This window comes from Tilletiopsis washingtonensis (assembly GCF_003144115.1).
Source record: "Tilletiopsis washingtonensis strain MCA 4186 unplaced genomic scaffold FA09scaffold_17, whole genome shotgun sequence".
NCBI lineage: Eukaryota > Fungi > Basidiomycota > Exobasidiomycetes > Entylomatales > Tilletiopsis > Tilletiopsis washingtonensis.
Genome location: NW_020312014.1, coordinates 63,614 through 90,077, shown reverse-complemented (window position 1 = coordinate 90,077; position 26,464 = coordinate 63,614). Strand labels below are relative to the sequence as shown.

General features: G+C 67.2%; 11 protein-coding genes across 11 annotated transcripts in view; 5 read left to right on the top strand and 6 right to left on the bottom strand.

The window, feature by feature from the left end:
- FA09DRAFT_86854 (hypothetical protein) overlaps positions 1-2,812 on the top strand; it is a 4,600-nt gene extending 1,788 nt beyond the window's left edge. Inside the window, exons 3-10 of the mRNA XM_025745875.1 lie at positions 1-133; positions 228-483; positions 576-894; positions 963-1,025; positions 1,100-1,310; positions 1,388-1,676; positions 1,803-1,902; positions 1,974-2,812. Coding sequence (XP_025596645.1) covers positions 1-133; positions 228-483; positions 576-894; positions 963-1,025; positions 1,100-1,310; positions 1,388-1,676; positions 1,803-1,902; positions 1,974-2,663 — 2,061 coding nt within the window. The 3' untranslated portion in view covers positions 2,664-2,812. The remainder of the gene's footprint in view (positions 134-227; positions 484-575; positions 895-962; positions 1,026-1,099; positions 1,311-1,387; positions 1,677-1,802; positions 1,903-1,973) is intronic.
- FA09DRAFT_331259 (hypothetical protein) lies at positions 2,552-6,715 on the bottom strand. Its single transcript, XM_025742944.1, has 4 exons — positions 6,029-6,715; positions 4,602-5,975; positions 2,966-4,545; positions 2,552-2,900 (listed from the first exon to the last, which is right to left on the bottom strand). The coding sequence occupies exons 1-4, from the start codon at positions 6,431-6,433 to the stop codon at positions 2,792-2,794; spliced, it is 3,468 nt and encodes a 1,155-aa protein (XP_025596644.1). The 5' UTR covers positions 6,434-6,715; the 3' UTR covers positions 2,552-2,791.
- A 1,723-nt stretch (positions 6,716-8,438) lies between these two features.
- FA09DRAFT_331257 (hypothetical protein) lies at positions 8,439-9,720 on the top strand. Its single transcript, XM_025742943.1, has 3 exons — positions 8,439-9,007; positions 9,078-9,111; positions 9,373-9,720. The coding sequence occupies exons 1-3, from the start codon at positions 8,666-8,668 to the stop codon at positions 9,624-9,626; spliced, it is 630 nt and encodes a 209-aa protein (XP_025596643.1). The 5' UTR covers positions 8,439-8,665; the 3' UTR covers positions 9,627-9,720.
- A 533-nt stretch (positions 9,721-10,253) lies between these two features.
- Positions 10,254-11,777, top strand: FA09DRAFT_361935 (ADP-ribosylglycohydrolase). Its single transcript, XM_025745418.1, has 3 exons — positions 10,254-10,530; positions 10,852-11,315; positions 11,382-11,777. The coding sequence occupies exons 1-3, from the start codon at positions 10,302-10,304 to the stop codon at positions 11,745-11,747; spliced, it is 1,059 nt and encodes a 352-aa protein (XP_025596642.1). The 5' UTR covers positions 10,254-10,301; the 3' UTR covers positions 11,748-11,777.
- A 34-nt stretch (positions 11,778-11,811) lies between these two features.
- Positions 11,812-12,882, bottom strand: FA09DRAFT_326167 (NAD(P)-binding protein; the record flags this gene model as incomplete). Its single annotated transcript, XM_025741195.1, has 4 exons — positions 11,812-12,273; positions 12,351-12,452; positions 12,519-12,731; positions 12,775-12,882. The coding sequence occupies 4 exons, from the start codon at positions 12,880-12,882 to the stop codon at positions 11,812-11,814; spliced, it is 885 nt and encodes a 294-aa protein (XP_025596641.1).
- Positions 12,883-14,539: 1,657 nt separating this feature from the next.
- Positions 14,540-15,855, bottom strand: FA09DRAFT_86687 (Fibrillarin). The gene is made up of 2 exons (XM_025745874.1): positions 15,060-15,855; positions 14,540-14,999 (listed from the first exon to the last, which is right to left on the bottom strand). The coding sequence occupies exons 1-2, from the start codon at positions 15,736-15,738 to the stop codon at positions 14,608-14,610; spliced, it is 1,071 nt and encodes a 356-aa protein (XP_025596640.1). The 5' UTR covers positions 15,739-15,855; the 3' UTR covers positions 14,540-14,607.
- Positions 15,842-16,109, bottom strand: FA09DRAFT_346677 (hypothetical protein; the record flags this gene model as incomplete). The annotated part of the gene is made up of 2 exons (XM_025744765.1): positions 15,842-15,985; positions 16,053-16,109. Coding segments are annotated over 2 exons (201 nt in total), but the record flags the coding sequence as incomplete, so codon positions are not given.
- A 400-nt stretch (positions 16,110-16,509) lies between these two features.
- Positions 16,510-18,260, bottom strand: FA09DRAFT_331252 (putative PRE6-20S proteasome subunit). Its single transcript, XM_025742942.1, has 6 exons — positions 18,150-18,260; positions 17,910-18,092; positions 17,260-17,384; positions 16,941-17,202; positions 16,844-16,884; positions 16,510-16,775 (listed from the first exon to the last, which is right to left on the bottom strand). Exons 1-6 carry the CDS (start codon positions 18,193-18,195, stop codon positions 16,635-16,637), a joined length of 798 nt encoding a protein of 265 aa, XP_025596638.1. The 5' UTR covers positions 18,196-18,260; the 3' UTR covers positions 16,510-16,634.
- A 233-nt stretch (positions 18,261-18,493) lies between these two features.
- FA09DRAFT_331250 (Mov34-domain-containing protein) lies at positions 18,494-20,112 on the top strand (the record flags this gene model as incomplete). Its single annotated transcript, XM_025742941.1, has 5 exons — positions 18,494-18,612; positions 18,672-18,939; positions 19,116-19,294; positions 19,498-19,830; positions 19,898-20,112. The coding sequence occupies exons 1-5, from the start codon at positions 18,592-18,594 to the stop codon at positions 20,108-20,110; spliced, it is 1,014 nt and encodes a 337-aa protein (XP_025596637.1). The 5' UTR covers positions 18,494-18,591.
- Positions 20,113-20,459: 347 nt separating this feature from the next.
- On the top strand, positions 20,460-24,159 carry FA09DRAFT_331249 (hypothetical protein). Its single transcript, XM_025742940.1, has 5 exons — positions 20,460-21,179; positions 21,240-22,276; positions 22,337-22,407; positions 22,469-22,492; positions 22,550-24,159. Exons 1-5 carry the CDS (start codon positions 20,596-20,598, stop codon positions 23,834-23,836), a joined length of 3,003 nt encoding a protein of 1,000 aa, XP_025596636.1. The 5' UTR covers positions 20,460-20,595; the 3' UTR covers positions 23,837-24,159.
- A 425-nt stretch (positions 24,160-24,584) lies between these two features.
- FA09DRAFT_287518 (putative mitochondrial seryl-tRNA synthetase) lies at positions 24,585-25,561 on the bottom strand (the record flags this gene model as incomplete). Its single annotated transcript, XM_025739920.1, has 3 exons — positions 24,585-24,818; positions 24,882-24,975; positions 25,056-25,561. Coding segments are annotated over 3 exons (834 nt in total), but the record flags the coding sequence as incomplete, so codon positions are not given.
- Between the last annotated feature and the right edge of the window lie 903 nt (positions 25,562-26,464).

Here is a 26,464-nt window from a genome sequence, read left to right as displayed (position 1 = left end):
TGCGGAAAGCATAGCTGCAAGCAAGCATGCCACCCTCTCTCCAGGCAGCCGAAGCAATGTCCCTTCTCGCCCGCCCAAGTCACGACATGTCCCTGCGGCGCCACACCCGTCGAGGGGCGTACCTCCTGCGAGGGTGCGTTTTGGTTGTTCCCTCCTCGTTCTCCTCCACAGGCGCGCGGGATGGTGCCCTTTGCTTACTCCCCCCACTCTCTCTCTGGCCTTCTCAGATGCAGTGCCGACGTGCGCGCGCACCTGCTCCCGTCTGCATCCCGGCTGCGGGCATGCCTGTCGCGAGGCATGTCATCACGGCCCCTGTGCGCCGTGCGCCGTGCCCACCACGTCGCCGTGTCGCTGCGGCGAGACCAAGCAGACACTGCCGTGCTGCGTGCGGCAGCGCGAGAGCCAGGGCGCCGAGGAGGAGGTTCTGTGCCAGACTCTGTGTCGCGCACTGAGACATTGCGGCAAACACGAGTGTCGGCGCGTGTGAGTTACAAAGGCTTGGCTTGAGGGGGGACTGTGTCGAATACTGCGTGAGAGAGAGAGGACGCTGACTTGCGCTGCGATCTGGGCGCCAGTTGCTGCCCACTCTACTTCCAAGCCAAGTCCAAGGCCAAACGCCGCCCCACCGCCGCCGAGCTGGAAGAGCAAGATCCGGCGCATCTGCACGCCTGCGACGTGCCGTGCCAAAAGCCGCTCTCGTGCGGCCTGCACAAGTGTCCCGTCGGCTGTCATCGCGGGCCGTGTGCGCCGTGTCTGCTGGCCTCCTTCGAGGAGATGAGCTGCCACTGCGGCAAGACGGTGCTGGAGCCGCCCGTGCCGTGCGGCACGCAGATACAGTGCAACTTCCCATGCACGCGCCCCTCGACTTGCCAGTATGGACATCCGAAACAGCAGGTGAGCCGCCCGTGTGAGACTGTTGAGCCGCCGGCACCATCATGCTGAGACTCGGCCCCCTGCGCCAGCACAACTGCCACGAGGAAGAGCCGTGTCCTCCGTGTGTCTACCTAGTCGAGAAGCCCTGTCAGGTGCGTTTGCTGTTTTTCTTCCGTCTCTCCGAGCATTTCTTCACTGCTGACCCCCCCCCTCCCCCGGCGCACAGTGCGCAAAGCACAATCTCGTGCAAAACGTGCCGTGCCATCGGCAGCGCGTCACATGCGGCGCCGTGTGTGGCGCGACGCTCGGCTGCGGCTACCATCGCTGTGGCGCCACTTGCCACGCGCCGGGCGAGTGTGCGCCGTGCACGCAGCCATGCGGCAAGCCTCGGCCGCGCTGTGGCCACCCTTGCACGCAGCCTTGCCATGCTCCTGCAGGTGAGTTTTCTCAGGCCAGACCAGCGTTGCCACCACGGGGCCCCCGCGCGCGGCTGACCCTCTGATGATACCTTTAGCCTGCCCAGAGACGGAGCCGTGTGTGGCAAACGTGACGCTCGAGTGTGCCTGCGGCAATCTGCAGCAGCGCGCGCGCTGTGGCGCCTCGCTGCACTCGCAGGCGAGCGAGCGCAAGCTGCGCTGCACCGACGCATGCGCCCTCGCGGCGCGCAATGCCAGCCTGGCCGTGGCGCTCGGGCTGAACCCGAGCGACCGGGCCGTGCGCGTCGAGTATGAGCCGTGGATGATCGAGTACTGCGTCGAGAACAAGAGGCTCGTCGCCGAGCTCGAGGGCATCTACACCGACCTGTGAGTGGTCCGCGCCGGTCCGGTCGTGCCTCGTCCCCCCCCCCCCCCCCGGCGCCGTTGCGCCCGGTGCCTTCCCACCCACTCCCGCGCTCGTGTGCAAAGCTGACCCGCTGTTCGCCCTTGCAGCATCCGCAGCTCGCGCCACGGCATTGTGCTGCCGCCGTCTGGACGCACACAGCGCGAGTTCGAGCAGGCGCTGGCGAAGATGTACAATTTGGGCAGCGAGGTGAGCTGCTGTGTGCCCCTGCACTTGCCGAGGGATAACCTCTCACACACACTTTGTGCGCTTGCCCTTAGTCACTCGACGGCCGCTCCGTCTCTCTGCGCCGGCAGCAGTTCAGCAAGATTCCCTCGCCAACACTGCAGGAGGCCGCCAGCAGCGCAACTCGCTCCTCGACACGCACGACGGCGCTGGGCCAGCTGCGGCGCGCCGAGGCGCTTGCGCCGCAAGCGCCGCTCAACGCCCTGCTGCTCGAGCGCGTCTTTGGGCACGATGCGGCGTCGCTGCAGACGCTGCTGCAGCGCAGCATCCACGTGCCCTTCACGCTGCGCTGGCTCGGCGACGAGGACGTGCTGATCTCTGCCGCCGACACGGCGCGCCTGCTCGCCTGTGGCGCAAGCGTCAAGCTCCTGGCGCGCGCCGAGCACTGTGCCGCGCACGTCGTCGCCGTCTCGCTCGACTCGGTCACGAAGCGCATCCTGCGCCGCGAGGATGCCTCGGCCAAGTCAGTGCCGGGCGCCCAGAGTCTCTCGCGAGGCACGTCGAGCTCCGGCACCACCACGCCCACCTCGCGCCCCGGCGGCTGGGCGGCCGCGGCTTCCGGCGCCGCCGCCGCCGCGGCTCCCGCGCCGGCGCGCCCGAGCGCCTGGGGCGCCCCGGCGCGCACAGCGACCGTGCTGCGCCAGCCCAACGGCACGGCCGCCTCCGTCGTGCACATCCCCGCCGTGCCGGCGCCGGCGGTGCCCGACGACTGGCAGGAAGAGTAGAAGGGCTAGCTGGCTAGCTAGAAGAAGCGACAAATGCGATTCTAGTTGCAGAGTGGCAAGTCATCAGCGGGCCTGCCACGTGATGCTGCCGTCGTCGAGAGGAGAAGAGAGGGACGAGGGGGGCCGACTCAGCGCCCGCGCGAGAGGTAGAGCATGCGGCGCATCGTCGAGGCACTCTGCGTCGACGTGCCGCTCTCGTCTTGCTGCTCGTCCGGCTGCATCAAGTCGTGGCGCGGACTGCACCGAGCATTGGGTCAGCCAAGACGACGAGCAGCCATGCATCCCGGGCCACTGCCACTCACGGCCGCGTAAAGTCGCGCGACATGCGCTGCGTGGCCGGGCTCGTGGAGATGGTGTTGCGCCTCGAGAGCGCGGCGCCAGGCGAGTCGTACGGCGCCGCCGCATCTGCTGCAGCAGCGGAAGCCAGGGCCATCGGCTCGCTGGCACGCGCATGCGCCCGGCTCAGCGAGTCGTCCTCGGCGCGCGAGATCGTCGCCGTGGCCGCGCTGACGGTGGGGAAGCTGAGCGTGGCGCGCTGCGGCGAGAGCGTCTCGGAGGGCCGCACCGTGCCTGCGGTGCTTTCGCGCTGCCGCCCAGTGCCGCCGTGCTCGGCAGCGTGCGAGGCGGCGTGGGCCAGCACCTCTGACGCCGCACGCGAGTGCGCGCGCGAGAGCGTCGAGCGCACGCGCGGCGGCACGTTGAGCGTCGGCGAGGCGGCCGCGAGCTTGAGGCCGGCGGGCGTGGGCGAGGCGTACGACGACGAAGACGCCGCGCTTGCATCGGTAAAGTGCCTTCGGTGGCGCTGCTCGGCCGCAGCTCGCACACTGGGACTGCTGGCGGCACCGCGGTCGCCGGCCGAGCTGTGGCTGTGTGCACTGCGCGCCTCGGACGTGCTGCTTGCCGTCGGACTGTGCTTGCCCGTGCGCGACGCCGGCGGCGCCTGGCGAGCATCGGCCTTGCTTTGCGGGCGCACTGGACTCGTATGCTGGCTGAGCGACATGCGGCTCAGCGGCCGCGACGACGACGTGACACTGCCGTTCTCGCTGACGCGGCGCATGCGGTCGCGCTCGCGCTCGGCGCGCGTAAAGGCGATGAGGCCGTCGCAGAGGCTGCGCAGCTGATCGTCGCTCTGCCTCAGCACCTGCGAGAGTGCCCGATCAATGTGCTCGAATGCCGCGGCGGCGCCAGTCGAACGTCCATGGGCGCTCTCTGCCAGCTCGGCATCGATCTGTGCCTGCACCACCTCCTGCACGACGGCGCGCAGATCCACGTTGATGCGCGTCGCTGCCGCCGTGACCTCGCGGAAGTGGCTCACCAGCTCGCTGCACTCCGCTCCTCGCGAGGGCGTCGAGGGCGTGGCAGGTCCGGCAAAGTGGCGATCAAAGATGCTAAATGCGTTCTGCAGGTTGCGCTCGTGCATCATGTTGTTGGCATCCGCCAGCTTTGCCGCAGAGGCCGAGGTGCTGCTCGAGGCAAAGCGTGCAGAGCTCGGCAGCACGGCAGACTGCGAGCCCAGCCGGCCAAGCGAGGCGTCTGGCGTGGCCGGTGCGCGCTCCGGAAAGTCGTTGGTCGTCGTGAAGCGTCTGAGCGGCAGCTCCGAGGCGCGGCTCTGCGAGCGAAGGCCCAGCTCCTCGTGGTTGCGCGGCGCCGCGCCTCGCACCGACTCGAAGCCGCGCTCCGTCACCGAGGGCCGTCGACGCTGCAGCGCGGCACTCTGGCGCGGCTCGGTGAACGACGCGCGCGAGGCGGCGCGGTCAGTGCCCAGCACGTCGTGCGTGCGCGTGCTGTACGTCGACGCAGGGCGCACCGAGGCGCGACTCGAGGCGCGCGAGTCGCTCCGCGGCGTACTCGTCATGGCCAAGTCGTTGATCTGCGAGCGCAGCTGAAAAGAGGGATGATCAGCAATGTGTGCATCAAGAGCACGTCTTGACCACACACCTCGTCCACGTCAGATCGCCTCTCCGTATTTGTGCCAACAGTGCGCATCTGTTCCTGCCTCTGCCTCAGCATCTGCAGACGTTCCGCCCGGTCCATCGACGGCGGCGCCTCGTCGAACACGTCTCTGCCGTGCACGAGGCGCGAGCTGGCGCGCGACGCGGTGCGCAGCAGCTCCGAGGCGCTGCCGCTGGAGCGCGCAGACGACGACGAGACTTTGCGCTGGCGAATGATTTCGCTGGGCGAGAGCGGCGGCAGCTCGGGCATCTCTTCGCGCGGACTGCGCGGCACCCCGGCGGCAGAGGCACTGTGCCGAGTGCGTGCCAGATGCCGCGAGGCAGACGAGCTGTCGACGGAGAGGCGACTGCTCTGGTTGCCCGCGCGTCCGTCGTAGTTGCCATTCGGCAACTCATTGGCGTCCGACGCATGGCGGCGTCGTCCGGCAAAGCTCGACGGCACGCGGCGACTGCCCAGGCCCGAGCTCGTCTCGAACGACAAGTCGTGGCTGCTCCTTCCTGCCGCGATGCTCTCGGTGCTCGTGTCCTGCTCTTCCGACGCACTCGTGATGGAGCTGCTGCGGAAGCGGTTCTGCAGGCTGGCCTGCCTCGCAGTGCTCGGCTGCTCACGAAACTCGAGCGGCAGCGGAGCGCGACGCGGCGAAATGCGCGACAGCGTCGCCGATGCTGCAAAGTTGGGCTGCCTCTCTCCCTCTGTCGGACTCGAGACGACCTCGTCGCTCCACTGCGACGCAAAGCGACCCGAGAAGCGTTCGGTGGATGCTTCGGAGCCAAGGCGTGGGCTAATGATGCGCCGTGCTGGGCCATAGTCGAGCGTCGAGCGCCGCGAGTCGCTGCGCACCCATTCTTCCGCCTGGCTCGTGGAGCTCTGCTGCCGCGCGTGCCGTGCCGCGCCCGCATTGCGACTGTTGGAGGAGCTGGCTGCAGAGCTCTTCTTGCGCGAGCGTCGACGCCCAGCTGCAGGGCCTGCACCTTCCGTGCCGGACGTGTCCGTCGCCGTGCTGCTCTCTGCGCCGCCTCTCGACTGCGCGGTGAGCGTGCCTCTTCGGCCAGGACTGGGCCTCGAAGCCAGCTGTCCGTTGGAAGCGCGACTGCCTTCCTCGTCCGACTCGTCGCCCCAGCGCCCCGCGCGCGACTCGGAGCGGATCTGCGTGATCTCCTGTTCGTGGCGCGCGCTTCTGCGCACGCGCTCGGCGCTGGCACGCCCGGCCGTGTGCGAGCCGTTCTGCGCCGCTGAGGGCGGGGCCCGCCGTGCGAATGCCTCATCGCGAGACTCGACGGTGCGCATCGTAGACGTCGAGCTGCGCCGACTGACATCGCCTCGGCCGAGCGACTGCGGCGGCGAGGCTGGCGGCGATATCTGGGCCAAAGCGTCAGTGGCCTTGCCGCAGAGGGAGCCACTCTCGGACTCACTTGCACATCAGCCACCTTCATGCGCCGCATGGAGCCCGAGCTGATCGACGTGCTGCCCGCCTCGCTGCGTCGCCCCGCAGATCCCGCCGAGCTCTGCGTCGCCGAGCGTGCCATGTCGGTGCGCAGGCGCGACGCCGCACGCGCACTGCCGCTGCCGCTGCTCGTCGTCTCGCTCTGCGGCGGCGTGGGCAGGTGTCCCTTGCGCGGCGTCAGGTCGTAGTCTGTGCTGCCTTCGTGCGAGGTGCCGAGGCGCTCGGCCTGCCCCGCCAGCGCGGGCTTGAGGCCGCCGCGCGCAGGCGTGCCGTCGCTGGTGAGAGCGCGCGGCGGCCGCGGCGGGCGCCTGGGCGTGAGCAGCGCGGAGCCGGACGAGCCGTCGCGGGCGAGTGCGGGCAGCGCAGATGACATGGCGAGCCGTGCTGCTGCTGCTCAGCAGCAAGGACACCGGCGGCGGAGGGCCGGCGCGCGTGTGCGCCTCTGCTGCGCGGCAGCGTGTGGAGGAGGCGCGACGAAGAGAAGAAAAGGCGCGCGAGGCGGAAGCGTGGAAAGGCGAGTAACAGGGAAGGCAAGGTGCGGTGCAGGCGGCAGACTAGAGGCAGGTGTGCGCAGCCATGGCCCGAGGTGCGCGAGGTGGAGATGAGAGGAGCGCAGGCGAGACAGTGTGATGGCGGCGAGCAGCAGAGAGTGACGCCGCGGCGGCGACAGAGAGAGGAGCGCGCGCGGCGCCGCCGAGACGAAGGCTCGCCTCGCCGCCGCCGCCTGCGCGCGGCCCGCCTTGCCCGCCCAGCCCAGCGGCCGCATCACCCAGCAGCCGCTCCCACGCTCTCGCCGCGCTGCTGCAAGCGACGCGACGCGCGACACCTCCTGACGCTGTCGCTCTCGCCGCCGCGGCTGTCGTGCTCTTGCCACGCGAGAGGATGAGATGCGAGCTGCTCTGGAGGATTGCACGAGACTGGGAGCCTGGCGCGATGCCTCGTCGCTGCGAGGTCATCCTTGCTCTAACGGCGCACTGCTGCAGCTCTACTGCACTGCGGCGCAAGATGAGCGCGACGGCCGCTCCCCTCACCCCCTGCACCGCTGGAGCGCTGGGTGCACGTGACGGGCTCTGCCGCCTCCCTCTCCCCCCACAGCGGCAGCGGTCAGGAGCTCGGGCTCTGCTCATCGCGGCGCAGCCGCGCGGCAGATGAAGATGCTCGGCAGTCTAGTCAGAGTCAGAGCGCCGATCGCCGCCCGCGCGAGAAGCTCATCTCGGGGGCCGCGGCGGCGGCGCACACGAGACGCAGCGCTGCAGCGAAGGTGTGCGTGCCTCGCAGCAGCGCCAAGCGAGCCCTGCGCCTCGCACGCTGCAGCGGCACCGGGGCACGGACGCTTGTCTCTGCCGGCACTCGACTCGCCTCTTTTGCTGGTGCTGGCGCTGCGGGGTGTGCGGCTGCGGTGCGCTCTCGCTTCCTCTTGGGTGCAAGGAGCTCCTGGCGGGCACGCGGCGTGCGGCGCCCATCGGGCGCTGCTGCATGCACGCTCTCGTCGCCGCCATCAGCATCGCCGCCCTCTCAGACCGCAGCCGGCGCCGAGATGAAGGCTGTATCAAAGGAGAGGCAATGTTGCAGCTCGAGGACGCGATGCGGATGCGGATGCGGGCGGCAGCATCATCAGCGCTCAGCCTGCAGATGAGACGCCTAGAGGGCGCGCGGAAGCGTGATGAGGGACGGCGCCGCCAGCCGCTCGGCGTGCAGTCGAGTGCAAGACGCAGCATCAGGCGCGGGGCCACCATCACGTTGAAGCTCTGAGCATGTCGCTGCGTTGTTGTAGCAGACCTTGAGCTTCCAGGCAAACGGCAGCCCACTCCTCGTCGTCGAGCGCAAGGGGGGGGGGGGGGGGGGGGGGGGGGGGGGGGGGGCAGGGAGAAGGGCTCGACGACGGCGCGGTCCTGCCGGCGGCGCGCCTGCATGCGGGAAGGGCGCGCTCGGCCCGCCTCCTGATGGCACGAGAGAGGCTGCTCTCGTGCCTGCCCCCTCTGTTGGTCTCGTCCCGTCGCGGGGTCCCGCCGCGTGCGTCGGCGCGCCTGCGCTGCGAGAGAGTCAGAGTCAGAGTGATGCTCTCTCTCTGCGCCCTCGCTGCCGCAGCACGCGGGGCAACGAAAGCATGCGGCAACGCCATGCTGCGGATGGATGGAGCGCAAAGCTTTTGAGGGATGCGTCTGGTAGGCAGCTGCACAGCTCAAGAGGCAGAGCGGGCGGCGCTGAAGGCAGAGCGAGCCGAGAGGCGAACCGCGCGGCACCGCAACCCAGGCGCGCAGCCGCGGCAGGCGCGCGCGGCGCGCCTCGGCGTCCTAGCGGCAGGCGGCACACCTGCACAGGCACGCCCTTGCCTTGCCTCGCCTGCGCCCTCTCTCACCACACTCACCACCACCACCCCTCTCTTCGCATCCAACGCACCCCCCACACTCACCTCTTCGCACCGACCGCTTCTCTCACCCCATCACCCACATCGGCCTTTCGTCACTTCGCACGTCTCTTCACGCTCTCTCTCACCCTTCCACGCTCTCTCGCCCGACGCTTTCTCTCTCGCCCACTCTCGCTCACGTCTCTCCCTCGCCCGCCTCTCTCACTCGCCCCTCACCCCATCGCTCGTCCTCAAGCCATGTTCGTCTCTCCCTCCTTCCTCCTCGGCCTTCTCTTCGCCGGCGCAGCCGTCGCCGCGCCCGCCAACGACGGCGCCGAGCTCGTGCCGCGTGCTCCCGGCGCCCTCTCCTGCCGCGCCATCGCTTCCGGTCCCTGGACGCTGGAGCGCGAGCGCCAGCAGCGCCAAGGCCTGTGGGTCAGCCCGCAGAAGACGCAGTCGTTCCGCCTCATCGGCGCCACCAACGGCGTGCGCGAGGGCCAGGACCTCACGTTCTATGCGTGCGACTCGCAGTGGATGGGCTTCAAGGAGGAGCAGAAGGATGGAGAGCAGGTGCTCTATGGCCAGCTGAGGACGCAGAAGGTATGTAATCCCTCGTCGTCTGTCCAAACCCCCCTTTGCACCTTCGTGCTGACCCGGAATCCTCCGCCAGGGCACCTGCGTGCACGCCATTCCTGCGACGAAGAGTGAGTGGTTGAGCAACGAGCGACGACGTCGTGAGGAAGAGAGGGAGAGTGGTGCTACGGGCCGACGTAGATGGGCCGCATGCCTTGCTTCTCCCGGCCGCACACACGAAAAATGTGTTAGTCGTGGTCTAGCGCGAGAGGGGGTTTTTACGCACATTGCCTAACCGCTGCTCCAGACGCCACCCACCCCACCCACATCTTTCTCACCATCGCACACAACTGCTAACTGCTTTGCCCCCCCTCGTCGTCGCGCGCGCACAGAGGCCAACGCGCTGCAGTTCGTCTCCAAGGCCTGCGCGGGGCGCGACGATGCCTCGTCCGAGGGCAGCTGGTGGCGCATGACGAAGAGCGAGTACAACGGCCTGTCGTACAAGAACAAGAACTACCGCCTGGCATACGTGACCAAGGCGCAGCCGCAGCTCTCCTACGACCTCCTGCGCTCCGGGCTGCTCTACGCCACAAGCAAGACGCAGTTCAGCAGCGGCACCATTCTGTACCGCGCCTTTGACGCCTAAGCCCTGTTGCGCTGCTTGCTCCTGGCCACGCGCTAGCCAAGCACACGTACGGAGGGTCCATGCGCGGCAGGTCCGCGACTCTCCCATCTGCGTCGAGACACCCTCAGCACTCTCTCCATCTCTTCTCTCGCTCCTCTCGGTCCCTCGCGCCTCTCGGTGCCGCTCTTTGCACCCCTCACCCAGCCCACCAGCCCACAGGCACACATTGTATCGCTTCCTCGGTCCTTCTTTTCTCGAACAGATGACGCTTCAGATGCCCTTGACGCCCACCTTCAGCACGCCGCGGTGCCGTGCCGGCCTGTCGCGGAGCACCCGCACGCGTCAGACCGAGTCACCAGGCTGCTGTGGCGCCGCGCCAGCGTCTGATGAAGTGGACGCAAGCAACGACGGCCGCTCGTGTGCTCTGAGCACTGCGTGAGTGAGAACGTGCAACACGCATGGCATGCACTTTCAGCCGGCCCCGCATGCCGCACGCCCTGCGCTACTGAGCGGCTGGCAGCGACGCAGCATGGCGCAGCGCTCCCGTCCACCTAGACGCGCCTTGATGCGCGCGCACGGTGCGCCGCAGCAACGTCGAGCACGCTGGCGCTCCGTGCGCACGAGCCTCGTTCCCGCCTGCGCCACTGCAGCGCCCTCTCTTGCTCTCCACCCCCACCACGCCCGGCAGTGCCCTCCATGTCAGCGCCCTCCGCCTCGCAGCGCCTCCGGCTGCACGGCGCCCTCTTCGGCGCGGCCGCCGGCGACGCCCTGGGCCTGTACACCGAGTTCATGGACCGCGCGTACGCCCGCCAAGTCTACGGCCACGCGCCGCGCTTCTCCCTGCTCGCGAACCGCACCGCGGCGCCGCCGCAGGTGAAGCAGGATCGCCATCGCATGCAGTTTCCCCTTTCGGGCTGGACCGATGGTCAGTCGCCTCCTCCTCGTCCCCCGCGCAGGGCTCAAAGCGAATGTGGAACTGACGCTCGCAGCACTGCGGCAGACATGGACCAGGTGCCTCGCTTGCCTCTTTCCCCTTTTGCTGCTGCGCCAGCAGGCTGACGAGTGGCGAGTGGCCCAATTGACAGACACTACTCATCCTCCTCTCCTTTCTCACGCACGGCGACATCGTGCCCTCGGACGTCGCGCATCGCTTCCTCATCTGGATCGAGCAAGGCCTTCTCCCTCTCGGTCCGTCTGGGCTCGCCCCTCTTGCCTTACTTATCCTTCGCTGAACTCGTGACCACAGATCGTCTGCCTCTCGACTACGGCATGACCTTCTCCTCCGTCGTCCGTTCTCTCGGCTACAAACGTGATCCGTCTGGCATCGCGCGCCGCAAGTGGGAGAGCGGCGGCCGGCGCAACGCGGCAAACGGCGCCGTGATGCGCACGAGTGTCGTCGGTGCTCTGCGCTTCGCCGACACGAGCGCGGCGATACGCGATGCAATTGCCCTCGCCCAGCTCACGCATGCCGATCCGCGCTGTCTCGTCTCGTGCGCCATTGTCAGCGCCCTCGTGGCGCACAGTGTGCGCGGCGAGCCGCAGCGCCTCGACGTCGAGGCCATCATGCAGCGCGCCGTGCGCGAGGCCGAGGCACAGCACGTGCAACTCGATGTGCCGACGCTGCAGGAGCTGCAGAGGCACACTGCCGCCGAGGTGACACTCGAGAGTCTGCAGCTCGACGACTCCTGGGCGATGGGCTACACTTTCAAGGTGCGTACGCCCCCCCCCCCCCTTCTGCTCAGTGACATGCTTGATTGACGCGTGCACCCGCCTTAGACCCTCGGCGCAGCGATCTGGGCCTTGCGCGAGCTTCTCCGTCTCGGCGTCAAGGCGGACAGCATCGAGACGATCCTCACGCGCCTCGTCATGCAGGCCGGCGACGCAGACACAAACGCCACCGTCGCCGGGGCGCTTCTGGGCGCGTATGCGGGCGTGCAGCATCTGCCGCGCGACTGGCTCGACGGGCTGCGCGACGGCGCATGGCTGCACGAGAAGGCAGAGCAGCTCTGTGCACGCCTGGATGCGAGCGTCGCGTTTGCCGCCACGCCGGATCTGCAGCTCGACGGCGGCAAGGCCTTCCTCACGAGCGAGCAGAGAGGGGAGAGAGAGAGGGCGCTGCAGGCACGGCTCGATCTGCTCTAGTTCCTTCGTAATCACATGTGATTTCAGCGCAGTGAGGCGGGTATGCAAGAGTTGGGAAGGGAGCCTACTGCGGCACAGGCACGTCCGCGAGCGTCGCCTTCGGCTCAAAGCCCACGACGGCATTGTCGTTTGCGTACTGCGAGTTGACGGCGATGTGGTAGTTGAGCCACGCGGGGAAGGCGGCTTGCGGCTTGCTCCAGTCCTTGCTTGCCGCCTCAATCTCCTCGAGGGGCCGCTGCGTGACGGCGAACGTGGCGCCCGTCTGCTTCTCGGCGTGCGCGACGAGCTCGGGGAACGACGTGGTGAAGCTCGAGACGCGCAGCACGCGCCCGGCGCCGTGGCTGGAGAGGGGCAGCTGCGTGGCGAGGAGCGTGAAGCGCGCAATGTCGGGCAGAGAAGTCGTCTCGAAGGACTTGGCACCCGAGGGCACGACGGCCTTGTGCGCGCGCACGTCGAAGCCGAACAGAGGGTTGATGAGCCAGGAGCTAAAGGCGCTGTTGACAATGGAGAGCCAGACAATGCCGGCCTGTGCGCAAGGAAAAGACAAGTCAGCAAAGGGCGTCCCGAAGGCAGCGGGCGATGGGGGGGGGGGGGGAGACTGACCTCCTCGATGGGCTTGCGCAGCGCAAGCTTTCCCTGCGCCACGGCCGAGTCTTTGATGGCCTCGGCTGCGTAGTCCAGGCCAAAGTCGCTGGGAATGTACAGCTGCGAAAGCGATGGAGATCAGCAGATGAACGAAGGGGCTCTCATGCCTCTGAACCGCCGACTCACCTGCACGCCAGCAGCCTTGGCCGCCTGAATCACGGGGCCCGCCTGCTGCTTGAGCGTCTCCTCCGAATGTCCCAGCGTGGAGATGATGACCTGCACGCCCTCGAGTGCCTTCTCGAGCGACGCTTCGCTCGAGTAGTCGACTTGAACAATCTTGGCGCCCTTTGCCTCGAACTCCTTCAGAGTGGCGCGCGAGGCCTGGGGGTGCACGCGCGTCTGTCAGCGTTGGCCGAGCCGCACAGGTGAAGCGACAACTCACGTCGCGAGTCAGAATGCGGAGCTTGTAGCCCAAAGCGAGAGCCTCAGTCGCGATGGGAGCGCCGAGATTGCCGAGGCCGAGGAGCGCGTAGGAGGTGAAGCCCGACATGGTCGACGGAGAGAAGTCTGGTTTGGTTGAGGTGAGGCGAGGAAGAGGCTTGTTTGCTGAGCGAGACGGGTTGATGTGGATGTCGAGCCAGCAGGCTTGAGGCGGCTCTTATATAGGCATGAGCTGCTCTCGAGCAGCGCCGAGGTCCATGCTCGACCGAGCCGCAATCGCGTCATGGCCCTCCGAGCACGCACCAGAGGAGCGCCCCCTGAGCGTGCGCGAGAGATGCGCACGGCCGCGCGACGACGGCCGCAAGGTACATAGCATCCCCGCACTGCTGCGGCGTCGGAAGGAAGCAGCCGGGCGTGCGTTCCATGCCATGATTGGCGCTCGGCATCGGAGCAAGGCGACGGCCGTATGGTTTCCGAAGGCTCGCCGGCGCGGAGATGAGGAGCGGAGAGGAGCGCGCACGGAATGGCAGCGCCGGCCTGCGCTAGGCGCATGGAGGGAGAGGCGCGGCGTGCTCCGGCGATTGGCCGGAGTTAAGCGCGTACCGCTCGCAGCGCTCGGCGCCTCCGCCATCTCGTCAGCGCATGAGCGCACGGCGTGCTGTCGGATGCACGCTCCCGTTCGGCATGAACAGAGGCTGCGTCGATGCGTCTAATGCGCGGCCCGATGTGACGCAAGGACGCCACGCAGAGAGGCCATGGGCTGCCTGGGCGGCTCGGCCGCAACACGAATGCGCCTTTTGCGCGCAGCGGCGGCAGCGAGCTCTGGAGCGCCGCAGCCCTTGCGCCGCCGAGCAGCTCTGTGTGCCGCAAGCCGCTCCATCAGCTCCCGCAGCGCAGCGGCTCGTAACCAGAACGCAGCCCAGACACGCGCCCGCGCTGGCGCACCCCTCAAATGGCCAAGCAATCCACTGGAGGCCGCTCCGTTGCTGCGGCGAGCCAGGTGGCTCTTCTCTGCCAGCAAGCGGCAGCTGGAGCACAAGAGGCAAGGACAAGGGCAGAGGCGCAAGCAGCCAGCGCAGAGCCATGCTTGACTTCAGCAAGCAGTTGAAAGTCCCGCAGCTTTCCATGCTAGACTTGCGCAGGCTGTTCATGCTGGTGCCGTTGATGGGCAGCACCTCAGGCAGACTCTCTTTTGCTCGCTGCCTGATGTGTGCGTGCCACTGGAGGATCCCGACGCAATGCGCCTGGAGAGCGCCATGTATTGAGGGCCCTCGGCGCTCTGCCAGCCATCGGTCCTGCTGCTACCTGGCAACGGCAGTGGCGGGTCTTTGCATGCCTCTCACCTGCCAGCCAGACCGCCGTCTTGTTGCTGCCAAGCAGCAGGCTGCTCCGGCTCGGCTTGCGCAGCCTGTACAGCTGCAGAATCTGTCAGTGCCCACACAGCATCTGATGCCTGTTCTCTTGTTACGCATTGTTGGCGCAGGCACCAGTCACGGTAGACGCCCACCCAGCAAGGCAGGACGCTGAAGACACGCCAGCTGCTGCGCACGGGCGCAGCAATGTGCAACCCAGAGTCGTGGACCACTCGCCCTTCCCGCTCGCTTCCTGCTCAAGTACCCCACGTCTGCAGGCCTTCTGCCGCATGTCCCGCGCCTGCAGAGCACGCATCACTCCACCACGCAGCTGTCATTCTGTGTAAGACGCGCCAGTCATTGCCTCGACGAAAATATGACGGAAAAGGGGGCCGGGGCAACAGCGAGCAAGCGGAACGGAACAGAAACCATCAGAGAGACCAAGAAGAGGAAAACGGAGACCCGAGAGAGAAGGCAGCAGTCTACTTGTGCCGTTGGTACGTGGCGACGACCATCGAGTGGTCGCGCTCGTACGGCTCCAGCGTGATCATCTCGCGCGGGCGGAAGCTCTGCGGGGGACAAGAGGGGGTGGTCAGCCAGGGCGTGGGCTTCTGCGTTCGCCGCGTGCTTCGGCAACTCACGCTCTCCTGCAGCTTCTTGACCTCGGCCGCAAACACGGCCTCCGGCACGGCCGTCGAGTCGATGCAGCTGGCCTTGATGGAGACGACGCAGTGGCCGCCGTCGCGCAGGAAGTGTGAGGAGTTGTACGCGACAATGCGCGCCTGGTCCGGCTGTGCCACGTCGGCAAAGACGCAGTCCACCATGCCCACGAGCATGCGGTACTTTTGCGGGTGACGCGCATCCTCGATGATGGCTGAGCGAAGGCGCTCGGGTCAGGAGGGGGCTCGGCGGTGCGTCTGCCGCGGCCACTCACGGATAACGTTGGTGCGCTTCTTGGCCATGTTGATCAGGTCACGGCCAGAGCGGTGGCTGAACTCGACGGCGTACACGGTGCCCTCCGGACCCACGACGTCGGCCACGTGGCTGACGGACGTGCCGCTGGCGGCGCCGAGGTAGAGCACCTTGCTGCCGGGCGCAATGTGGATGTGGTCCAGGCCGCCGAGCACACCGGCGGCCAGCTTGGAGCGGAACGGGTTCCACACGCGGTACTCGGTCTTCGTGGCGGCGCCGTCGGGCCCCGCGCCGGGCGTCTCGACGGAGATGCGCTTCTCGCCGTACACCGAGTCGCCGGGCACGAGGTTCTTCGTGACGAGCAGGTGCTCCTTGCCCTCGGCAATGAAGATGCCGGCGTGGCGATGCGGCTTGACCACGACGTTGGAGCCGCCGCGAGCGCCGCCGCGCGCGCCGCCACGGCCGCCCCGGGCACCGCGAGGCGCGCCACGGCCGCCACCACGGCCCGGCGGGCCGCCACGAGAGCCGCCGCGTCCGCCGCCTGGAGGGGAGGGAAGGCGATCAGCGACCCGCACAGCTTTCGCAGCAGGACATTCCCGACGTGCGCGCCAGCAGACGTCAGCAGCCCCTTGCAGCGAGGGCGCACAGGGCCGTCGTGGAAGAGAGCTGCTGCATGTCCACCTGCAGCCATCACAGCCCATGGCGTGGCAGGCGCTGGCAATGCGGATGCGCAGCTGCGGAGCAGCGCGCGCATCGACTTCCTTCTAATCCCTCTGCCCTTCAGTCAGCCTCTGCCAAACTCACCACGGCCACCACGGTCGCCGCCGAATCCACCGCGGCCTCCTCCACGGCCACCGCCGCGGCCGCCGCGGTCGCCGCCAAAGCCACCACGGCCGCCGCCACGGCCGCCGCGGTCGCCGCCGAAGCCTCCACGTCCACCACGGTCACCTGCGAGTGCGGAAGGAGCGTCAGCGGGCGCGCTGCCGCCTGCATGGACCGTCCACAGTGTGCGCACCGAAAGCCATTCTGGAAACGAAGTACGCTGCGGAGAGCGCGGAGCTGTGCGCCGAATGCACAGGAGAGGGGAGGAAGAGCTTCGCGATGAAAGCTCGGAGTGTGCGAAGAGGCCGCGTGTGCAGAGCGGGAGGGCGAGAGTGAGGGGCGAGAAGGATGCGACGCTGCATGGGAAGATTGGCCCTCGGCGCGGCCTCCAGCGAAATTGCATCGCGCGGCGGCGCGGCGGTCGCGGCGGCGGCGCCGCGCGCCTGCCTCTGGCGCTGCAGCAGCTGCAGCTCGGCCGAGGCTCAAAATCAAGGTCGTGTCACGTGATGCGGCCCATGCCCGCTCAGCGCTTCGACGAGGCCCAGAAGTGCGTGAGGGCACTTGACAGACGGGTCAGACGCGCTGTTGAGACGGAGAGGCCGTCAAGGGCAGCGGCACGGGGAAGCTCTGGAGGGGCTCTGGTGGAACACTGCCTCTATCAAGGTCCTTGGCACGGTGCAGCGTGCCAACAGCGCTCGGCACGGCTCCCCTGCCCCTTCTCTGCCACGAGAGATGTCTCAACCCTCAATTCAATGACGTGCACACCGTATCACGCCTACGTGCTGCCCGACGTGGCGCCCAGGCTGGCCTGCGCGCCCGCCGTGGCGGCCAGACGCGTGCGCCGGCGCTCCGCCTCGACCTCCTTCTCGGCCTCAATCTGCGCCACAACGGCCTCGACTTCGGCCAGCTCCAGATTCTGCGCGAGACAGCGAGCGTCAGATGAATGGCGCAATGGTGAGGGGTGGGTGAGAGAGTGGCACTCACCCGGACGCGCCCGTGGCCCTCCATGATGGCAATCTCGATGTCTGGCGCACGTCGGGCGTCAGCGCGTTTGGGGCTCGACGGCGGCAGTGCGACTCACTCTTCGCGCCCGTCTGCACGACCTCCAGCAAGCTCTTGACCGCCAGCTTCACCGTCGCGTCCTTGTCGAGCGCCTCGCTCCAGTTCTTCTCGAGAAACTCGCGCACCGTCTTTGAGCTGCGGCCGATGGCCACGGCCTTCCATGCCGAATACATGCCAGACGGCTCGGTCATGTAGAGATGAGGCACCGGGTCGTTGGCGTCGAAGCCGATGATGATGGTGCTGAGGCCGAATGGCCGCACGCCGCCCGACTGCGTGTAGCGCTAGTGGAGGGCATGCGTGAGCAGGAGAGGAAGAGTGAGGCATAGGCAGGGACACACCTGCTGGATGCCTGCAATGTGCCGTGTGATGTAGTCCACCGTCACTGGGTCCTCGACGGTGAGACGGTGACTTTGACACTCGATGCGTGCCTTGTCAATGAGGATGCGTGCGTCGGCGGTCAGGCCTGCGAGAGCAGAGGTCAGCTGAGTGAAGCGGCGACACCAGAACGGGCCTCAACGTCATGAGCTCTTGCGCCTGCCAGCACGGCCGCGCACAGCTACACAGGCAGGTACACGGCAAAGTGTAGCAGCTGAGCGGGCGAGCAAGCAGCACAGCGACCGCGGCGCGCTGCCTCGTTGCTGGCCCTACACGTGCGGACGCGCAGGGCCGCCGATCTGGAACCTGAGCGCTGGTGGTTGCAAAGGCGCCGCAAGGCTCTCGAGCGCACATCGACGAATGCTGGCGCAAAGGCGCCGCGAATGCAATGTCGCACGATCTCCAGCTGCTGGCGCGCGAGTGCAGTGTGCTGGCGTGCGGGCACCAGCCCGGCTTGGCCTCGCGTCTCGAGTCGCCAGCAGGGAGCGGTCGCGCAATGCTGGCTGCACGTGTCGCTGGCACATGCTAGGGGCCCTGCCACCGCCGCTGACCCCGCGCGCCCGTTCTGGCACCGCCGCACCGCCGCTGCTTCCCGCAGCGTCGCACTACTCACCGGCAAAGGCGAGACAGACGTGGTCGTCGAGCATGGCCGTCTTGCGGATGGTGCGTGCATCCTGCAGCTGCAGCACGCTCTTCTTCTCCACGCCCAGCACCACGACGTCCTTGCCGCGCACGCCGATGGCACATGTGCCCTTGCGCACGGCCTCGGCGGCGTAGTCGACCTGGAAGAGATGGCCTGGCGGGTGGGTGAGGCGTGAGCAGGGAGGCGAGAGGGAGAGGGCGAGACACACACCATCGGGCGAGAAGACGGTGAGCGCACGGTCGTAGGAGCGCGACATGGTGGCTGAGCGGCGCCGTGCAGGCAAGTGTTGCTGGAGAGAGAGGGAGGGCAGGCGGACGCGGGTGGGGCTGAGGAAGCAAGGTGAGTGAGCTCGAGGCTGCGTGGACCCAAGTCGCGCGAAGGCGTCTGTGCGCAGCCTGGGACGCGTCATGCGCGTGATCGGCCGAGGCGGCACTCGAGTCGACTGGCCGGCTGCCTGACTGCCGTGATGTTCCCGCGGCACACACTCCGGCCACCGAGCTCCTCTCGCCGCTTGCTGCTTGCACCTCGACCACCACCTGTGCTGCCCATCCTCCCTCTCAGCCCGAGACTACACAGACGGCGCCTTACTCCCAAGCACACCTCAGAGCAGCGCTGCACCTCTCCCAGCTGGCGCCCGCTGCGCAGCTCCAGCATGACCGCCACGACCGACGAGGTGCGCACAGCCCTTGCCTCCGGGCTCTGCCGCCGCCGCCGCTGATCCTTCTTCCCCAGGCTTTGGCGCTCTCGGCGATCCAGGTGCAGGTGCACCCGCTCGTGCTCCTCTCCGTCACCGACCATGCCTCGCGCTCGGCCACGGGCGCACGCAAGCGCGTGCTGGGCGTGCTGCTGGGGCAGGACAACGGCGCCAGCATCAACGTCGCCAACAGCTTTGCCGTGCCGTTCGAGGAGGACGAGGGAGGCGCAGACGGCGCAAAGAGCACGTGGTTCCTGGACCACGACTACATTGAGAGCATGATGGAGATGAGCAAGAAGGTCACGGGTGAGTGTGCTGCTTGGCAGGCGAGAAGAGAGGGTGGGGGTGCCGTGCGGCTTCGGGCGCGGGCGTGCTTAGCACAGAGCAAGGCTGTGGAGCTCCCGGTCGCGCGCGCTGTGCGTCCGGGGCGCACGCATCTCCGCGCTGGCGGTCTCTTACGCTCTGACACCGTCCCTTCGCAGCACGCGAGAAGATGGTCGGCTGGTACCACACGGGCCCGCGCCTGCGTGCCTCGGATCTGGAGATCAACGACCTCATGAAGCGCTTCATTCCAAGGCCCGTCATGGTCATTGTCGACCCGCGCTCGCGCGACACGGGCATACCCACCGACGCCTACTTTGCAGTGGAGGAGATCAAGGAGGTGAGTGGTGGGCAGTGAGCGTGATGCGCGAGGGAGGAGTGTGCAGGTCCGAGAGAGGCTCAGCAACGGGACTGGCGAGGCGCATGGCGGAGGCGAGAGGCTCGTCCCGGGCACTAAGCGAGAGCTCTCGCTGAGCCGGCGACTTGTCCCCTGGCGCCGGCGCAGCTCTGCGACTCAGCTGACGCCTGTGTGCTGCTATCCAGGACGGCACAGCGACGCAGAAGACCTTTACGCACGTGCCATCCTCCATTGTTGCAGAGGAGTCCGAGGAGATCGGCGTCGAGCACCTGTTGCGCGACATTCGCGACACGACGACGGTCGGCACGCTCTCGACGCGCGTCTCGGCGCAGCTCTCGTCGCTGCGCGGCCTGCAGTCTCGGCTCGTCGAGATCCGGGAATACCTCGAGCTTGTGGTCGCGGGCAAGCTCGTCGTGAATCATCAGATCATCTACAACCTGCAGGACATCTTCAATCTGCTGCCCGACATCGACAATGCCAACTCCGACGCCGCCATCAAGCAGAGCTTCAGCGTGGCGGTGAGTGTCTGCAGCGCTGTGGACGGGCAGTTGCGGCACCAGTCTGCTGACACCAGCACACACGCAGAACAACGACCAGATGCTCGTCGTGTACCTCTCGTCGCTGATCCGCGCCGTCATTGCGCTGCATGCGCTGGTGGACAATCGGGCAGAGAATGCGCGCGGCGAGGAGGAGGGCGAAGGCGCGGGAGGCGACAAGGAGAAGGAGGAGAAGGAGAAGGACAAGGGCGAGGCGGCTGCGGGCAAGGAGAAGAAGGAGGAGAAGAAGGAGAAGAAGTGAGGAGCGCCGCACGCGCACGACTGGCATAATGCGACCTTGCTTTCCCTCGGAGCGGCTGCGTCCCTCCGTCGCGCGTGTCCTTCGCCCGGGGTCCTCGTGCTGCTGCCGCCGCTGCGGGGCAGTACAAGCGTCTCTCTGAACGTCTGAGCTCGTTTCGTTGCCCTTGCTGCGGTGCAGGGGGTCCGTTGAGACTGCCGCTTCCGGCGACGCGGGACGCTGCTTCTTGCCCCTGGGCCGCAAAGGCCGCGCACACGGCAGCATGGCGGCGCCGCGCGGGCGTGGAGAGCTAAATGGCGCTCCAAGGGTGCGCGCCGCGCGAGCCCGCGTTCTCCTTACTACCACCACATCTCCAGCACAAGCCGCGGACATCATCAAGGAGGGCCATAGCGTCCGCTCTCGGGCCGCTTCCCTTGCGTCTCTGCCGCCTCTGCCACGTGCTCTCAGCTCGGGCGAGGTAGCGCGGCGGCGCGGCACCGGGCCGCGCGATGCGTGCCGGCTTCGCGCCGCTGGGCGTCGTGGATGCCGCCCTGGCGTGTCCGGCCGCCCGCAGCGCCCTCGCGTCGCTGCCTCATGTGCTCGTCGACGAGCAAGCTGGCTGCTGGCGCCTCTACATCGAGACGGAGGTGGATCTGCGCGGCTGTGCTGTGGTTGCGCACCTGCTCGACGTGCTCCGCACAGATGTGGGCGCGTGGCAAGGTCGGCTCCGCGAGCGCACGCGGCGCTTCTGGCAGCCCGAGTGCGCCACTTTCGGCGACATCTTCGATGCTCTGACGCCGCCGCAGAGCGCTCCAAGCCCGCAGCCGGCGGGGCTCAAGACGAGGCTCTTTGAGTATCAGCGGCGCGCCGTCAGCACCATGCTGCTGTACGAGCGCCGCACACAGCGGCTCGACGCGCTGCAGCTCGTCAACGTCGCGGGGCCTTGCGCGCCGCTGCTCTTCAACGCCGGCCTCGTGCGCTTCTGCAACGAGGGCAGCGTGCCGTGCCCAGAGCAGGCTCCCATGCGAGGGGGCATTCTCTGCGAAGAGATGGGCGTGGGCAAGACGCTCGAGATCCTTGCGCTGTGCCTGCTGTGAGTAAGGGCCGCTCTGCCCTCGCACTCGTGGCGCCGCGCTGACCCTTTTGGGAGCAGCACCAAAGACTCGATGCCGCTCGTACATCCCAGCATCAAGATCAACAGCGAGGCGATCATGCATCAAGACCGCCTGCCAACGCTGGCCGAGCACTGCGCTCACGTCCTGCAGGGCAGCCTCCCCGCCGACGCCGAGCTGTCGCCAGCGCAGGCGGCGCGGATGGCTGCGCTTCTGCGCGCCGGCCGGCCTTTCTACGAGTATCAGCATGAACGAGGGCTGCACCAGGCGCGTCATCACCGCAGAGAGTACAGCTGGCGCGTGCGCCTCTCGTGCGCAACGCTCGTCGTCGTGCCGAGGAATCTTGCGCCACAGTGGCGCGCGGAGCTAGAGACGCACGTCAACAGTGGTGCTCTTCGCGCCCTCTTTCTGCTCGACGACAACGCAGTGCTCGACGTCGAGCAGCTAGTCGAACATGACCTGGTCGTCATGAGTGACGCTCGTCTTGCTCTCGAGTCGCGCAAGCTGCTCAATCCGCCTGTCGTGGTGCGGCCGCGCAAGTGCGAGTGCCGCTACGCCGGTGCCAGCCGTACAGTGGTCTGCACTTGTCCGCCGCTCAAGGAGCCCGAGATCAGCGCGCTGCTGCGTGTGCACTTTCGCCGGCTCGTCGTCGACGAGGGCGACACGCTGCGCGGCAAGTCTCGCATCGTCGCCGTGGCGCGCGCCATCTCTGCCGACAGTCGCTGGATCGTGTCGGGCACTCCGACAACGCTGCTCTCCGGCGGCGCCGATGTCTCGCGTCTAGTCGGCGAGGCGCATGAACACGAGGAGCTTGAAGCACAGCAGTGCGATGGTGCACTGAGCAGCGCAGAGAAGAACGACCTCTCCGTCCTTGGACATCTCTTCGACTTTCTCTACGGTCCCTCGGACCACTGGTCAGCGGCTGTTGACAGCCCACTGCGGCTCGGCGAGCCTTTAGCTAGACAGCGCTTTGCAGATGCGCTGGCGGAGCGGATGGTGCGCAACCCACTCGCCGTCGTCGAGGCTGAGAACGCTCCGCCGCGCGTCGTGCAGCAGGAGCTGCAGGTCGTCCTGCCTGGTGAGGCTGATCATGCCCATCATACCTCGGCTGCAGGCTCACGGGCACTCGCAATGACAGAACATCAACGTAAGACGTACAATGCTTTGATGGCGCTGGTTCAGCTCAACGCCGTGCTCTCGCGCCGCACGGTGAGAGAGATGGGGCTGGTGTGCTGAGCAGAGGCACTGACCGAGCCTCTTCGCTCTTCAGGGCAGCAACTATCTGTTCCATAAGGTGCGCGAAGACGCAAGCGAGGGCGAAACCGTTGCTCATACACCTTCCATCCTACAGGAGAACACGGTGCACCTCGCCTCCATCCTGCACAACATGGCCCTCGCTGCCTTCTTCCTCTCTCCGACGGCCACGAGCGAAGGAGGCTCAAAGAGTTCGAACCTGCTCTCGCAAGCGGCTTCGGCGCGCGAGACGATGCTGGAAGAGCTGCAGATGGAGAAGCGAGAGTGGAGCGACGAGGAGCGCGCCATGGCGCAAGAGGCGGATGCACAGCTACACGAGGCGCTGCGGGACGTCGACGCATGGTCAAGACAGGGCGACACTGCTCGCCTGGGCGTGTGCGGCCTGCCCGCGCAGCTTTGCGAGCTCGCGTCGGCCCACTCAGCGGCGTCTGTCGCTGCGGACGTGCAGCTGGCGCCGTCGCTGATCCAACTGCTGCAAATCGCAGCGTACCGCTCCGTCCGCGAGCAGGAGGCACGTGGCAGCGGCGGCGTTGACGAGGAGGAGATGCTTGAAGAGATGACGACACTGGCCGCCAAGGCCGCGCATGGCACGCTGGCACGCATCGAGGAGAAGCCTCGGGCACTGCCGGCGGGGAGCGTGCTTCGAGATGCGTGCATCGTCTCCTCAACATCGGCAAAGCTGGCGCACGTGCTCAACCTCGTCCGGCACGCCCTCGGCTGCGGCGACAAGATCATAGTCTTCAGCGACATGACGAGCGTGCTGAGCAAGATCTCTGCGGCATTTGGCGCGTGCCATATTGAGCATGCACTCTATACGCCTGGTCAGTCCGTCGACACACGCGCACAAGCAATCTCGCTCTTCTGCAACGACGCCTCGACGGGCGTGCTGCTGATGAAGACCAGCATGGGAGCTCGAGGTCTCACGCTGACCGCCGCCAACCGCTCCGTCTTTGTTGAGCCGGTGCTTGACGCCGCAGTACGCAAGCAGGCGCTCAAGCGTACATGGCGCGTAGGGCAGAGGAAGGATGTCTACGTGACAACGCTCATTGCCCAAGGCACGCACGAGCTGACAGTCATGCGGCGCGGCGATACACTGCTCGATGAGGCGCGGCAAGGAGCAGTCTCAAGACTGGCAGAGGACGAGACGCTGCGAGCGTATCTGCGCAACCCGCAGTACGTCTCGCAGGCGGCCGCAGCGGCAAACACAGCCATAGCGACGCCCATCCCTCTCTTCCCCATATCTCCTCCATCGCCGCTCCCTCTCGCATCCCAGCCATCTCTTCCCGCCGCCCAGCCGCTGCCTGTCAGCGCCGTCGGCACCAGGCGCGCGGCCGACAGTCTCGACGAGCGGCGCTCCAAGAAGCTGCGCGTCGCTTTCGACTAGCCCGCCTCTCGTGCTTGTTTTCACATCTTCGCTGCATTAACTACCGACCCTTCCGACGTCGCAGTGCGCGCTTGAGCGGCTCGATGGCCAGGCGTGCAAAGGGCCCGGCGAGCGCGATGCATGCTGCGATGCGCAGTGGGAAGAGTGCCTTCGCGTGCTCAGTCAGCACCGACACCGCGTCGTCGGCTTGCGAGGCGCAGCAACTCACCTTGACGATGGCATACGCCGCCACTGCATCTGCAAAGCTTCCCGCCAGCACGGCGCCCGCCTCTTGTCCCGTGCTCCACTCGCCCGTCGCCTCGCTGCCCTTTTCGAAGCCAAACCATCCCTTTCTCCTCCCGTAGCGTTCCGCTCTCGCTGCTCCCTCATCGACCCACTGCCTCACTTTTGCCTGCACGCTCGACGTCTCCTCGCTGCTCGGCGGTAGAAGCCACGCGAGCACCGCCGACCCTGCGCCGAGGCTCGAGAGGATCCAAAAGACGACGAAGAGCGGCAAGATGGCGCTCAGCTCGTGCAGGAGCGCGAAACTGAGCACCATGCTTGAGGGATCCGTGCCGCTGCGAGCTGCGGCAGCGCGCACGCGAGCTACGCTGCGCTCCCAGACGGAACGCCGAGTCTCTGGCGGTGGCGGAGGAGGTGCAGTCGAAGTCGAATACTGCCGACTTTGGTGGCCGCTGCCGCCGAGGCTTATTCTTGTTGTGGACGCGCCGCCTTGCGCCGACACGTGCCCAGCCTCATCGAAAGACAGCCACTCCACGTCGCGCTCATTGCCAATCCAATGCCGTCGCAGCACCTCTGGCACGCGCGGCTGTCCTGCGGCATTGAAGCCATGCGTCTCGATCATGGCCACGAGCAACCTCGGAATCGCTGCAGCGGTGGCGTTGAGCGTGTGCGCCCAGCCAAAGGCGCGCTTGGTCAAGCCCTCGGCTCGTGTGGAGATGCGACGGGATTGGAAGTCGGTGCAGTTTGAGGCGGAACAGACCTGCACGACGAGAGGAGGGTGGTCAGCGATGCAGATGAGAGGAAGAGCACTGAGACAGCTTACTTCGCCCCAGGTGCCACGCCCCGGCATCCACACCTCAACGTCGTACTTGCGAAACGCGCTGGCGCCGAGCTCCTCGGTCGGCATATCGAGCACGCTTGAGTCGGGAGTGCGGGCGGGGCATACGTGAGCTCCAGTCTGGGGCTTCCACACTCTCCATCTCTCATGCCCACTCACCGCCAGCAAAGGCCCAGCGGCTTCAAGATCTCCACCTGCAGATCCACCAGCTTCTCGAGCCATTTGCCGCTGTCCTCGGCTCTGCACACCACAAACAGTTCCGCTTTGCTGAACTGATGCACTCTATAAAGCCCTCTACTTTCTCGCCCTCTCGCTCCCGCCTCGGCTCGAAAGGAATGACTGAGCGCCACTTCGAAGATCGGCAGGTCCTCTTTGGCATATGTGCGATTGGCGTGCATGGCCAGCAGCGGCAATTCGGCGGTGCCGGCGAGAGAGAGCCCAAGGTCGTTGAAAGCAGCAGAGAGCGTATAGACTTGCGCCGCGTCGTCTTCCCTTGGTGCGAAGCCGCTCAAAGCAACGAGAGAGCTGGGCACAACATCCGGCACGAGGCGCAGCTGTGCGCCTTTGGCACGCGCCCGTCTCAATGCGTAGTTTTCGAGCGCGAGTGCCAGGCTGGCGAGCGGCTCGCCGAAATGAGGGAAGCCGGAAGCGGAGACGTGCTGTGCAGCCGGCGTCGGCAATGCAGCGGGCGCATACTTGGCGAGCAGATCGACGTGGTCGCGCGTCGCATCTGCCTCGACGCCCTCAAAGGCGGCCACGCCGGCTGCCGGTGCGTCCTGCCACGCAGCGTGCCATTGTGGCGGCAATGCGTTTGTCGGGCCTCCATGTCGCACGATACGCGCTTGGGACTCATCGCCCACCGGCGTCTCTCGCGACGTCTCGTTTGGCAGGCGCATGCGCAGCGCCAAGGCTTGGCGCTCCAGCCCTTCCCTCTCCATCTCCAGCTCTCGCGTCCGTGTTCTCGCTGTGCCCGCCTCCTCTTTGATGTGCGCGGCCACCTCCCTGCCCTGCTTCATCGCCACGCGCACCGCCTCTCCCGCCGCTTTCGCCGCGTCCCTCGAGGCGCGCAGCTCCGTGTCGGCCGCAGCATAGCGCTCTCGTAAGGCGCCGAGCACGAGTGCGTCTTTGGGAGTGAACGGCGCGGCGCGCTTGCGCGCATTCGTGAGCGCCGCTTGCAGACTGTCGGGCTTCCACGTCCACATGGGCTGCGGCGCAGGCAGGACCGTCGGCGGCTTCCTGCTTGCTGCGCTGGCGGCGGCGAAGCGCGAGGCAGTGGAGCTGAGTGTGCGCCGAGAGAGGGCGAGGCTGGAGCGCTTGGGCCGCGCCGAGGAGCTGGCGAGCTCGGGGAGGCGCGGCATTGCGGGCAGCGCGCGATGCAGGCTGCGAGCGCAAGCGCAGAGAGGCGATGCGAGATGGGAGTGGAGTGGTGGGAGGGAAGGAGCTCAGAAGCGAGGAGCGCGGCTGCGCTCGAGAGAGCCAGAGTGGAGCTGGCCCATGGTGAGCATCGTGCCCGAGTGCCGAGAGTGCATCACGTGGCGCTGCTGCATGCGCGCCGCTGCGCTGCAAAA

What these genes read in the sequence shown, in the direction of transcription:
- FA09DRAFT_86687 (XM_025745874.1), bottom strand. Translation starts at nt 15,738, where the DNA reads ATGGGCTGTGATGGCTGCAGGTGGACATGCAGCAGCTCTCTTCCACGA. An exon ending in GAAGCGCACCAACGTTATCC is followed by an intron (nt 15,000 to 15,059) that starts GTGAGTGGCCGC and finishes GCCTTCGCTCAG; the next exon opens with CCATCATCGAGGATGCGCGT.
- FA09DRAFT_361935 (XM_025745418.1), top strand. Translation starts at nt 10,302, where the DNA reads ATGTCAGCGCCCTCCGCCTCGCAGCGCCTCCGGCTGCACGGCGCCCTC. An exon ending in CCTTTCGGGCTGGACCGATG is followed by an intron (nt 10,531 to 10,851) that starts GTCAGTCGCCTC and finishes TCGTGACCACAG; the next exon opens with ATCGTCTGCCTCTCGACTAC. An exon ending in CGATGGGCTACACTTTCAAG is followed by an intron (nt 11,316 to 11,381) that starts GTGCGTACGCCC and finishes CACCCGCCTTAG; the next exon opens with ACCCTCGGCGCAGCGATCTG.
- FA09DRAFT_331257 (XM_025742943.1), top strand. Translation starts at nt 8,666, where the DNA reads ATGTTCGTCTCTCCCTCCTTCCTCCTCGGCCTTCTCTTCGCCGGCGCA. An exon ending in GCCAGCTGAGGACGCAGAAG is followed by an intron (nt 9,008 to 9,077) that starts GTATGTAATCCC and finishes ATCCTCCGCCAG; the next exon opens with GGCACCTGCGTGCACGCCAT. An exon ending in CGCCATTCCTGCGACGAAGA is followed by an intron (nt 9,112 to 9,372) that starts GTGAGTGGTTGA and finishes GCGCGCGCACAG; the next exon opens with AGGCCAACGCGCTGCAGTTC.
- FA09DRAFT_331252 (XM_025742942.1), bottom strand. Translation starts at nt 18,195, where the DNA reads ATGTCGCGCTCCTACGACCGTGCGCTCACCGTCTTCTCGCCCGATG. An exon ending in CGTCTGTCTCGCCTTTGCCG is followed by an intron (nt 17,385 to 17,909) that starts GTGAGTAGTGCG and finishes CTGCTCTCGCAG; the next exon opens with GCCTGACCGCCGACGCACGC. An exon ending in AGGGCCACGGGCGCGTCCGG is followed by an intron (nt 16,776 to 16,843) that starts GTGAGTGCCACT and finishes TGTCTCGCGCAG; the next exon opens with AATCTGGAGCTGGCCGAAGT.
- FA09DRAFT_331259 (XM_025742944.1), bottom strand. Translation starts at nt 6,433, where the DNA reads ATGTCATCTGCGCTGCCCGCACTCGCCCGCGACGGCTCGTCCGGCTCC. An exon ending in TGAAGGTGGCTGATGTGCAA is followed by an intron (nt 5,976 to 6,028) that starts GTGAGTCCGAGA and finishes GCTTTGGCCCAG; the next exon opens with ATATCGCCGCCAGCCTCGCC. An exon ending in TCGCGCGACTTTACGCGGCC is followed by an intron (nt 2,901 to 2,965) that starts GTGAGTGGCAGT and finishes TGCTCGGTGCAG; the next exon opens with TCCGCGCCACGACTTGATGC.
- FA09DRAFT_331249 (XM_025742940.1), top strand. Translation starts at nt 20,596, where the DNA reads ATGCGTGCCGGCTTCGCGCCGCTGGGCGTCGTGGATGCCGCCCTGGCG. An exon ending in ATCCTTGCGCTGTGCCTGCT is followed by an intron (nt 21,180 to 21,239) that starts GTGAGTAAGGGC and finishes TTTTGGGAGCAG; the next exon opens with CACCAAAGACTCGATGCCGC. An exon ending in GCAACTATCTGTTCCATAAG is followed by an intron (nt 22,493 to 22,549) that starts GTGCGCGAAGAC and finishes TCCATCCTACAG; the next exon opens with GAGAACACGGTGCACCTCGC.